The sequence below is a fragment of the Clarias gariepinus genome, chromosome 7 (genome assembly GCF_024256425.1).
Source record: "Clarias gariepinus isolate MV-2021 ecotype Netherlands chromosome 7, CGAR_prim_01v2, whole genome shotgun sequence".
NCBI classification, from domain to species: domain Eukaryota; kingdom Metazoa; phylum Chordata; class Actinopteri; order Siluriformes; family Clariidae; genus Clarias; species Clarias gariepinus.
Window position 1 is genome coordinate 19,355,667 of NC_071106.1, and position 12,064 is coordinate 19,367,730.

The 12,064-nt window shown below is 38.8% G+C and overlaps 2 protein-coding genes across 2 annotated transcripts in view; one reads left to right on the top strand and one right to left on the bottom strand.

The window, feature by feature from the left end:
- smad3b (SMAD family member 3b) overlaps nucleotides 1-4,850 on the top strand; it is a 30,233-nt gene extending 25,383 nt beyond the window's left edge. The window contains exons 6-9 of the mRNA XM_053500055.1: nucleotides 150-362; nucleotides 468-605; nucleotides 748-892; nucleotides 3,016-4,850. Of these exons, the coding sequence (XP_053356030.1) occupies nucleotides 150-362; nucleotides 468-605; nucleotides 748-892; nucleotides 3,016-3,139 (620 nt within the window). The 3' untranslated portion in view covers nucleotides 3,140-4,850. The remainder of the gene's footprint in view (nucleotides 1-149; nucleotides 363-467; nucleotides 606-747; nucleotides 893-3,015) is intronic.
- Nucleotides 4,851-6,375: 1,525 nt separating this feature from the next.
- Nucleotides 6,376-11,513, bottom strand: aagab (alpha and gamma adaptin binding protein). Its single transcript, XM_053500056.1, has 10 exons — nucleotides 11,354-11,513; nucleotides 10,425-10,615; nucleotides 10,248-10,344; nucleotides 8,627-8,716; nucleotides 8,130-8,213; nucleotides 7,925-8,001; nucleotides 7,468-7,555; nucleotides 7,267-7,371; nucleotides 7,119-7,168; nucleotides 6,376-7,031 (listed from the first exon to the last, which is right to left on the bottom strand). Exons 1-10 carry the CDS (start codon nucleotides 11,445-11,447, stop codon nucleotides 6,954-6,956), a joined length of 954 nt encoding a protein of 317 aa, XP_053356031.1. The 5' UTR covers nucleotides 11,448-11,513; the 3' UTR covers nucleotides 6,376-6,953.
- Nucleotides 11,514-12,064: the final 551 nt, after the last annotated feature.

Genomic DNA, 12,064 nt, shown 5'->3' on the forward strand with positions numbered 1-12,064 from the left:
GCTAATTTCCTAACATATCAGTGTTCACCGTACCTGGTGTATATTGTATCATGCCTGAATATTCACTTATAAAAATGCACAAAAGTACATATTTAGGTTTTTGAAATGACTTTTTATTTGTTTAATTCCATCCTGGATGACACTCTTAGACCTGCAACCTGTAACATATTGTGAGTCAGCGTTCTGGTGCTCCATCTCGTACTATGAGCTGAACCAGCGGGTAGGGGAGATATTCCATGCCTCACAGCCCTCTCTCACTGTGGATGGCTTCACTGATCCATCCAATGCTGAGAGATTCTGCCTGGGCTTGCTGTCCAATGTGAACCGCAACACCGCTGTGGAGCTCACGCGCAGACATATCGGTACGACACCTCAAAATGAACACCTCTGTTGGCGATTTTTGGTTTCAATACCCAACACTAGCTGTTTATATACTTGACTATCATTTTTCACTCTCTTCTGCTAAGGTCGGGGAGTGCGGTTGTACTACATAGGTGGTGAAGTGTTTGCAGAGTGTCTGAGTGACAGTGCCATCTTTGTTCAGAGTCCTAATTGCAACCAGCGCTATGGCTGGCACCCTGCCACCGTGTGTAAGATTCCTCCAGGTTAGTCAAGTACAAACAAAACACACAGCACTTCTTGTGTCAACAAGCTCTGATTGATGGCATACACTCTTGTCTGCATGTCCTTGATGAATCATTCTTGCATGTTCAGATTGTGTGTGTGTGTGTGTACTTTTCCTTTCAGGCTGTAATCTAAAGATCTTCAATAACCAGGAGTTTGCAGCTCTGTTGGCTCAGTCTGTGAATCAGGGGTTTGAGGCTGTGTACCAGTTGACCCGCATGTGCACAATTCGTATGAGCTTCGTCAAAGGCTGGGGAGCAGAATACAGGTAAACATGAGTGTGCACACACACACCCCAAGACAGGCAATAAGAAAAAACAATCAACAGTAAATGGGTATAAAGGCTCAGCAGGCACATCAACAGGAAGGAGAGACTTGTCAGATGAATCTCTTGTGAAATCTTTCCAGCTCCTCCTCGTTGTGCATCACACCCGAGGTCACCGAGGTCATAGCTGAGGCGATTGCGTAAGGTGTGACTCACAAAACGTGTGTGGTCATTGCCAGAGATCAGTACTGAGCTCTTAATTTACAGCCTTCATTATAAAAAAAGCATGTTTATCCATCTCACTCTCCCACCTTGAATAAGAAACGCACACTCCTAATCTTATATGTTCTTACTTTAACCTATAACACATACATAGTCTCATAGACTTTGACTGACTTACCCTCGACTTTACAATCCACTCTCTTATCTCTCAACATGTATATTTTCTGCTGAGAACATTTAAACGGCAGAGGTTAAAACTCTACCCCTTTTATACATTTATGATTGTGGTGTGGTTTGGACTGGTTTATGTTGTGCAGATGGAACCAAGATATATCCACATGCAACACAGAGGAAGTGTTAAGTTTGTCAGCCATTGGCATCACTTGAAATGTCATTGTGATTCACTGAGGGATGTTCTCACTGAAAAGAGAGGGAACGAAGCAGCAGGAGAGCCTTGTCTAACCGGGGAAGAATGCAGTTGGTGGTTGTGAGGGTGTAGAAGGTATTAAGTGATAAAGGGTGTACTGTAGAGAAAGCTGGTACATATCAGTCACAAACAGTGATGTTTTATATGGTAAGATGCTTCTGTGTGCCGTACTGCAGCATGCAGTCAGCGGTTACTCTGAATAAAACCGGGGATTGAAAAGCTCAATAAATCGCGTGCCGGAGAGTGTTGTACATCCGCGGCTGTGACGCATATTTTGAAGCAGCAAAAATTAAACATGCTTTATTTTAACATTACAAGAACACTGTAATCTTTAAACTTAGATTTACATAAAATAAAACTGACCAACTAACATAAGATACATTTACATTAACTACTCCGTATTAATTTTCCAAAGCCACAGAGAGCCGCAAGTTGCCGACCTCTAGGCTAATGAGAGAATGTGTTAATACTCTTGATTAACACATTCACATTACTGCCCAGGATTGTTTCCGTGAGCACCTGACCCCAAACTCTAGTTAATTTTGATCCAAGGGAAGACGATCGTTCCAGGCCTAGGAACCGTGCCCAAGTCTGCATGAAGATGTAGTCTCGGGCATTGCACAGTGTACACGGCTAAGGATCAAATCCAATATGGATGCGAGGCATACCTGAGCATGAAAGTAGATCGCTGTTAAAATGCGACATTATCAGTTCTGTCAGTCTCCCTGAAATCTCCATTCTCTGACCTACATACTAGGAAGGCACAGGAGCATTGCTCTTGACATTTCCTTCCGAAAAAAAAATAAATATTAGGCGTAGCACAAAAGTCTCTTCTTCTCTTGTGTATGATGCTGGCTCACAAACCAACTAGGTGCATACTGCCATCTGCTGTGTATCATAGAACAGGGAGCAAAAATAATGTAAACGCTGTTAAGCAAGAAAAGGGGGGAGCAATCGTTTCTGGCCACGGCAACCCATTAATTGCACCTAATGTGAAAACGTGATTAATGTGGAGGGGGGAGGCAGAATTTTACATTTAAATGGAACTACAAACGTTTCAAAAGTTTGGGATCAACCATTAATATGTTAACAGTGGTAATTATTGGCAAATCGTCAGTGCACTGCTGGAAAAACAGGCTGCTATTATATGGATATGATCCATTTTCTTAATTACTCACTTATCCTCTATACCACTTTATCCTGTATTCAGGGTTGCGGGGAGCCTGGAGCCTATCCCAGGAGATTTAGGGCATGAAATAGGGTACACCCTGGACAGGGTGCCAATCCATCGTAGGACACAAACACAAACACAAAATCACACACTATGTGCAATTTGGGAACATCAATTAACCTAACCTACATGTTTTTAGAATGTGTGAGAAAACCGGTGTACTCGGAAGAAACCTTTTCTTAATCAATTAAAAGTTTTTTGTGTAAGAACCATAAAACGCATGCTTACTCTGTTTCCCTTTTGTAGGCGCCAGACTGTAACCAGCACCCCTTGTTGGATTGAGCTACACTTAAACGGCCCCCTGCAATGGTTGGACAAGGTGCTCACCCAGATGGGCTCACCTAGCATCCGCTGCTCCAGTGTGTCATAGGAGACCCAGCACCACAGGCTTCACAACCAGGAACCGAGTGCCTGCATACTAACCAAGAAAATATGAGAAGGCTGGACAGAGAGACAAGCAGACAGACATAAATGTCCTCTCAAGTGTTTCCTTTTAGTGTCACTCCACTGCTTGTCAGTCCAGTGATTTCCACACACAGTTTTGAGCACTTTCTATTGCTGATAGCTATACAGCATGGCTTGTATAGCTGTGCATGACATGTAGATTTGTTTTGGTCATACAAAGATAGATTATATATTTTGGCTGTTTTTTTTTTTTTTTTTTACATTTAATTTTAAGCTTGGCTTAAAAATTAGGTATTAAACCTTACAGAGTTTAAACACTTCATATTCATTGAAGATGGATATGGATAAATAACTGGTGAAGTAGATTTTTATTATCAATCACATATATAAAGCTTGCAGTACTTGAAAGGCTGCAACACTGTAATTTGAGGAAACTATCTGAATTTCTCTCAGGCCAAACAGTTTGCTGTGCTGGCAATTTCATAGGCCCTTAACCTCAAGAGGGTTAGTACTGCATCTCCACGGCCTTAATTCAAGCGGCTGTGCAACTATAACCCTAGCTTTTGGCTGTTTTAAAATGAACAGTAGCTAGGTACTGCTGTTATGGTGTGTTGGTGCTTACACGCCATATTAGGTAACGTAGTGAGCAGTTTAGCACAATTTATAGGATGGTTCAATGCTGTTAGCCTGGTTAGTGTTTTTTTTTTTTTTCTTCTTCTTCTTGTAGTATGAAAACTAAATATCGCTGTCTCTTTAATATGATAAAAAAAATCACATCTTGATACAAGATGTGACGTCTGAAAGATATATTTAAGATTTATGTTGTGACTTGGAGCTTGACTTGGTGTTTATGCGATACCATGTTATTCAGATGATACAATTTGACACTGGTTCCAGGAAAAATATCCAGCAGGTATAAATCAGTATAACACTTTTTTTGCGTCAATATTATCTTAAAGGTTTTTACATTTACAACTCATTGCTGTACAAGTTGGGGAACATTGGATTAACTGTTTTTGTAGTTCTTAACAAAACATCCAGGATTTGGTAAGGAATTTATCAAATGTGTTGTCCAATAGAGGCAGATGTCTCCCAGCTGCAGTTATGTTTTGTGCGGTAAATCATATTTAAAATGTGCTGCTGTTTTACTACGTCCAATAAATAGTCGGCACATGCTTTGGCATAGAGCCCACGTTCCACTTTCTTCATCTTCAGAGCATGTGAGCAGTTTCTGATTTTCATCAACATTATACTAAGCTAAAAGTAAATAAGGTTACTCACCATGGTTCAGTAGACTGCTTTAAAAGAACAGTTACAGCTTTCTCAGTCGTTCTCCATAGCAAGCTGCAGTGCCGTTTACCACATGGCTCAAAGGAATAAATAAAAATGTGATGTCCCAAAAATGTGCATCATTTAACTATGCGTTAACTTTGACAGCCCTTAGTTATAAAGTTACAAGCCCCCAGTGTGTGTTTTGTATTATAAATACTGAAAATGGTGCATTTTTATGGTGCTTAGTCCCATGTAGCACAACCTTAATGTTAAGCACTTGTCTTTGCTACTCTATCAGAGAGTAAAAAAAAAAAAAAATCACTTTAACACTGGAAATTAGGGGTTTGCCATTCTCATAACTATTGTTTTAATACGTATTAAAAAAGCATTCTGCATAAAAAAAATTCTAATTCATAATTTTTTCATAATACCCAGACGGGAGTGCAACAGTGTATGTTTGCTGTCAATGAGTGTCAGAGGCTTTAAAAAGACCCACTTTACTTTTTGTTTTCTACACTGCATGATTTTTGCTTGTCTACTTGTCCTCAGCTTTACTAAAATGATTAGACACTGAATGTCTGATAAATTAAGAAACATTGCATGTAGCAGCTACAGCTTCAAGGCAGTATGTGTAGTATCAGAGAACCAGGGGAACCTGAGTGCGTTAGATTGATTACCTGTGTTTATCATGCATTTATTAGTGTGCGGATTCAAGATTGTTGCCTATTATTGTTTTTAGTCTTGTTCTTTATATATATATATATATATATATATATATAGAGAGAGAGAGATGAGAAAAGGCCAATCCTGCCTGTGCTATCTTCATCACAAGATATTCAAGACATAGCTTGTTCACACTATAGATGGACTTTGACATCTATGGGTACACCGCAGTAATGTTCACTTAATTCGGTCATGATATACGATTGGATATGGCAAATATTTATTTTTAAATCTGTCTCACAGCCAATTATAATTGTGTAAAAGAAAATAGATAATCTATTGTAAATTACAAATATATTTTTAAGAGAATGTCAGGGTGAGGAAAACACTGCCGGCAGCTCCTGATACATGCTCACCTATTTCCTACCGAGTTTAAATTCTCACATGGGAGGTTCTGTTCTCATGGCTGTATTATTATTTTTTTTTAATCCAGGTCCTACCAGCAAGATGGGCATATTTTCTTAGATGTACTCTATAGATTATAATTCTATAACCACCCTGACTTTAGCGTTTTCCAACAATTTTCAACAATGATCATCAGTTGCACTTGTAGTGTAGGCTTTAGACTGCAGCTGTCTCCTGCTGATGGCTTGGGCAATTACTTGTTGCAATATTGCGCTTACGTCTTGCTTAGGAAAAATGAGTGTGTTATCAATGAAGTCATAAGGAACTGCATTTACAGAGCTGTCGATCCCTGTGGTTTGATCTTCCCTTAATATAGAACCCTAAACCGTGCATCCAGTGCTGTCGACCCTGCTGGATCTCCTCCTGTGACAGTGTCAGCAGTGTCCATATAGGGTCATGATTCTTGTCTTGAATTTTTTTTCAAATTGAAATACTGCTTTGTAGGATCATGTACTTATCCATACACTCATTATGTGAGGCAAATGTAAATCTCCGTTTGTTCTGTGGTTTCAATTTTTAATAATTACATCTTATATATTTTTCAGATGTTGCTTAGTTCCTGTTTTCCTTAAATGCGCTTCATTTCTGTTACTTTACCTACATAGATTTTCCTTACATTATATGTTTAAGCTGTTATATATAATGTTATATTGCTTCATTTTGTTATTAAAACATTTGTAATAAAAAATGTATTTTAAACTGGATTCATGTTGTCTTAGAGCATCTTGGATGTGGGGATCCCTCTCTCTTTAAACATTTTCTGTTCTACACATCTCACACATTTTAAAGAGGCAAAGACAATTTAATGAAGATGATTTTATGTCATAAATGTTAGTTATTAATATTATGGCTTGGTCAGATTGTGACTATAAAACTGCAAAGGATATTTTTTCGAAGGGCCAAACAACCCACCACATCGCTTTGTCCATAATTATGGCCTTTTCTATTCTTGGACAAAATTATGGACAACATGGTACAAAAACAACTAGTACACACCTTCCATATTCAAGAAGAGAGTTTGTACACACACATAACACGCTCTTCTAGGGCAATGCTGTATGGGGCTTATCTTACAGATCTTTGTTTAGGCCCACTCCAGAGTAATTCTGGGTAATCTCTTGGCTGCTGTAACCCTTTCCCCTCCAACTTAGATTACAGTGTTTAAAAGTCACTGTGTACACTCTTACTGAGGTGCTGGTGTTGGAGAGAGGGGAATAGTCAGCATATCATAAGAAACCTCTCTGCCTCTCCCTCATCCCAACTTGCCCACACATATTTCTTGATGCCACAGCCCAGTACCCAAGAGTCAGCCTGCCAATCACATGGCAGTGTTGGAGAATTATGGGTAACAGACTGGTGCTGGATAATGAAATTCAGTTTTAGCTTTCCTCCCCCGAAGACAAACCGTCAATCTCGTCTTGGTCCCCGCCGATTGCCATCCAAAATGCCTTCGCTACCTAATAGATGTGAATCAACACAACTTCAGTGAAAAATCTTTCAGGAATTTATGCTGGTTGAGAAGTATATCGATCAATGCACCTCACCTTTTCTGCATGCACCTTCCTTTGCTCGTGTGGCAATGAAGAAGCTTTGTCTGTAGCAAAAAGAAAGAAACTGGTTATCTACACTGGAACCTTTGATTTAAGTTTGTTGAAAGAAAAGAAACTATAAGTGAGAAACTTCATGCCCCACCCTTCATCTCCTTCAGTTTAGTAAAAAGACGCTCAAAGTTGTCCACATCTGCATCTCCAGCTGTGAGGTTGGCCAACTCCTGAATGTCCATGTCAGTCATCGGGTCTATGTTACAAAAAGCAATAAATATCTCTCTTTCTCTGAACTGTGGTCCTGCATACCAGTGGCTTGTGTAGTGATAGAAACTTTGCATGCTCTCACCTACTATTGAGTCCACTTCCTCTGTACTGTTCTGAGAGTTTCCGGTCTTCTGTCCTTCTGTGCTCTCATCTGCACTGTTAGACTGGCACTGAAACAAATACAAGAAAGAAGTATATAAATATTCTGTTCTGTATAAATATTTATCCAGAACACTTTCTATTTAAGTTAAACCTCAGCTTCAACTTTCAAAAATCAGCACTGTGTCTATGACTTGCTAAGAAGTAGTATCATTAGATTTTTTTTCTAAATAACGAATTTATTTTTTAACGTTCTTACAAACAATACGGCTAAAATGTATTAATTGTTCCAAAGACCATAATATCCCCAAATTTTACCCCGCTTCTTTTAAAGACTTCAAAAATGTATCTAAATTTGTCCCCTAATGAGCTAAATACTATTTCATTTAAAAATGTACACATAAAATGCTTTATGAATTGATTTAGAGGTGGAGTCTGACCTGCGTTTCTATAGATCGTGGGTTGTTGTGACGGGAAGCAACCAAACTGCTCATTAGACCGAATCCCTGGTTGTGTTCTAGGAAAAAGAAAAAAAAATGACCTGATGTAAAAGTCTTTAGAATGACTGAACAGTCATGCATATATCTATATATTTTTATTTATTTATTATTTAATCTAAGTGTTTAAATATAAATATATCTTTACCATCCTTCATCTCAACAGTGGACCACACATTTGCATCAAGAGCCTGAACAATTCTCTTCACTCCTGTGGACTCTGGAAAGTCATCTAAAGCATAATCAACACAAACAACAAATATTATTTCCAAAATTTATGAATATAGACTGTTTAAATCCATTTCCATGTAGTGAAAAAGGAAATATAATAAACACATTTAAGCACATCTTAAATGTGTAAGCCAGCCAAACAAAAAAATCATGGCAAAACTCATTTATAAATAAATAAATATAGTGTATACTGTACACCAGGGTTTTTTAGCTCCAGTACTAGAGGGTCAGTGTCCAGCACAGTTAATAATTTATCAACACCTAAACACATCCACTGGAGCAGGTAATGGAACAGATTATTTGAATCAGCTGTGTTTGAGCAAAATAATCACCAGGCTGTGTTGTACACTGACCCTCCAGGACTGGATTTGAAAAACCCTGTTGTACACACTGCACATATTTCATGTGTCTCACCATCTTCATCAGGCAGCTCCTCGGGGTTGAGCTCTACCAGTTCAAAGGCATGAGCCAGGCACCACTGCTGAGCTTCTTGTCTGTTTACACCTGTAACAACAGTCACAAAAAGCCAATAGCAGGATACATCAAATTAATAATAATGTCCACTTTATTACATATACCTATGCTCATTAGCAGCTTTATATAATTACTGAATATAGCAAAAGTGCATCTTTAACCACTGATTATTTGTTAGTATAAATGCAGTTCACTTAGTTGAATCTTTTAGAGGGTCAAGTTGCAAAATCAGTTATTTAGACACAACAACAAAATGTTTAATGAAAAAAACTCATTGTGAGCAAGACCCACAAAATGCAGCACCAAACATCACTTCAAACAAAAAATGCACACTATTGGATTGAATTGTTTAAGAGAGAAGAAAACTGAACATGCCTGCGTAGAAAAGCGCCTGATACATGAAACATACTGTAAAGAGTGGTTGTAATCCACAATCTCAAAACATTAATTTAAAGGGAGCTGATAATACTGTAACTACTGTTATACAACAAAAAGTGCACCCAAAAAAAGATAAGAAATCCATACAGCATCTTCATGCTCACATTACATATATTTAATTTTGCTAATTTTTATTAAATCGTGCCATGTTTATGTATTTAACTGTTGTGTACTACATAACTGGATGTTAAAACCTTCCCATACTACAAAAGATCAGCCATAACAATAACACTAAATATTAATTCTATACCAGTAAACCATTGACAGGATCATGAGCATACAAGGCTCACCCTCCCTTGCCCATGGGGAAACAAAAGCCAGCCCGTCTGGTCATATCCCATGGAAAGGCCAATGCAGCGCAAATTGCCAAAAAAGTAAATGCTGGCCATGACAGAAAGGCATCAGAATACCCAGACAGGGCCCAGCAGGGAAAAAGCCCAAGGCCACCGATCCGGCCTCTTAACTCAAATGAGCACTCATGGGATGTGCCAGACAAACAAGCACGATCCATGGAGGCCCCACCCTGCAACCCACACCACCCGAAAGATATGCTGCCAACATCTTGATGCAAGACACCATACCATAAGCATAGCATAAGGGGAACCTAAATAATACTGGGAACAATGTTTTGCACTGTAATGTTATGGCTGTAGGATGTGTATAGGCATTTTCCCTTATATGTAACATTAATTTTATTCAAATTTCAAGCAAAAAATGGCTTTGAAACTAACTATAGAAGATCATTAATATCTCACTCCCATTCTTATGTATGCAGAACAGGACTCTTAACAGAGAAGGGTTGCTGCTAAATCATACAGCATTTGCTTGTTAACCTGATATTTAGGCCACTCTGTACATTTATCCTGTTTTAACTAATATACACTTCCTAAAACTAGTGCCACACATTATGCTCGGTGCTTTCCATGCAGGAACACAGCCGACTTATCATGTATGAATTAACAGGTAGCTGATGACTCTTGCGAAGCCGTGAGCTGATAATTTTCATACTTCACTGCAATATTTAAAAACTCTTAATCTGTGAAAAAAAAAAAAAAAAAAAACAGGCCAAACTGGAATAACCATCCGAGGTTCACAAAAATTAAGTCCCAATGAAAGCACTCACCATTTTCACAAACATGGTCACACACCAAGATGAGCACCTCAGGAGCCAGTTCCTCCACCAGTGCTACCCATGGAGTGACAGCAGCAAGGCCATCTTTCTGTAATGTAGAGAAAGTCAGAGGGTAAAAGAATCCAGGAATTCTAACTTGATGACTGAAAATTTGAATTTATCACTCACAGTTTTACTGTCAAAGTAGACAATGAAAGCCTGTGTGGCTTGGGCTACTTCTGAATTCATGCTGAATGAACTTGGCACAACACAAAGACTGACATTTGCTGTGTAGTATTTGTTGTTGATTGTCCAGGGATACCAAACCACAACATCCTCCTTTTTAGTGGGTTTTGGTAATGACGACGAGCCCAGGATCTCTGAACATAAGCAAACAAAAGTCTGGATTAATCAATAAGGAACATACAGTTTCAGAAGCACTACTGAGGGTTAATGTCAGCTGACTGTGTGCGCATGCATTTCCAGTGATGAGTTTGAAAAAGCAATCAGTAGTTAAACACTGCCTACTGCTGGCCATTAGGCTGCACTTCATACAGCCCTGAAAGGTTAGCAACAAATTCGTGTGTGTTAATGAACTGTAAATTTGTGAATATACAGTAAAATTATATCCTGTAATGTTTAAGAAGCCAGATTTCCCCTAAACTCCAACACAAGACTGGGATAACACCTCTAATGCACCAGTCACCTGTTTGTACAGTAAACACACACCCACATCAGTCGAGAAGCCAAGCAACGTTTGGTTTTTAACTCTCTGTAGATAAGGGAAAATTTTTTAATACATATCTAACATAATAATATTAATCTAATAATAATCCTGACTAATTGTCTGAGATCAATCACAGACCGCTGCGACGTTGCTGTTTACTGTGACACACACAGAGGAAAAAATATTGTGGACTACCATAAAGGAAACACAAAACTCGACTTAACATATTGTCTTATTTGTGTTTCCTTTACGGTAGATTGTGTGTCCGAAACAGCTAAGCATGTTAGCTAGCTAGCTTCATTTTAGTAGCACAGTAGTGATTAACCCCACTCGGTTCTGTTCGCTAAACACCAAACCGGACTGCTAGCCGGGTTTCTTCTCGTTCACTTACGCCTGACAAGCTCCTCTTCCTTAAACCCCGGGTCACAACTTGTTATTACAACACAAGGTAGAGCAGTTTCTTCTTCATCTCTTTCCCCTGACATATTTTAGCCGTTCTGACAGCTAATAAGCTACAGTGCTCTTCCAACGTCTCGACTCAAGCCTCAACCCTGAACTTCCGCAGTGACGCACTAAGACGTAATGACGTACGATACGTCCAAAAGTGCAGACGTATCCATTCCAGAACCGTTTACTAATAAACGGAACCTGGGAAAATATTTAATTTGGAATTTAATTAAAGTTAATTCAGTTATAGTTATTGTTGTATTCTTAAAAATACAAAGGTAAGTTAGCATTCATTCATTCATTCATTCATCTTCCATCCTGTATAGGGTTGCGTGTGTGTGTGTGTGTGTGTGTGTGTATTTGTGATGGTGGGTGGTTGTTTCCCATCCCCGTAGACTTGGGCAGGGTACACCCTGGACGGGGTTTGGCAATCCATCGCGGGGCACACACACACACACACACACACACACACTATTGAAATTAGCCTAATCTGCCTCTCTCTATAGTAGCGGTTAAAAGTTTATATACGTCAGTTTGGATTTATTTTCTGCATTCTAGTTCAATAATAGATTTTACAATGTAGAAAGAAATAAACATCAAAACCATGGAATTACCATTAGACTGTGTGTCCAAAATTTTAAAAGGTAGTGTGTAT

Bases quoted from the DNA above. Each gene is read 5' to 3' on its own strand.
- aagab (XM_053500056.1), bottom strand. From the start codon at position 11,447: ATGTCAGGGGAAAGAGATGAAGAAGAAACTGCTCTACCTTGTGTTGTA. The intron at 10,616-11,353 runs GTAAGTGAACGA...GCTTATGTTCAG, and splicing joins GGAAGAGGAGCTTGTCAGGC to AGATCCTGGGCTCGTCGTCA. The intron at 10,345-10,424 runs GTGAGTGATAAA...TCTACATTACAG, and splicing joins TCTACTTTGACAGTAAAACT to AAAGATGGCCTTGCTGCTGT.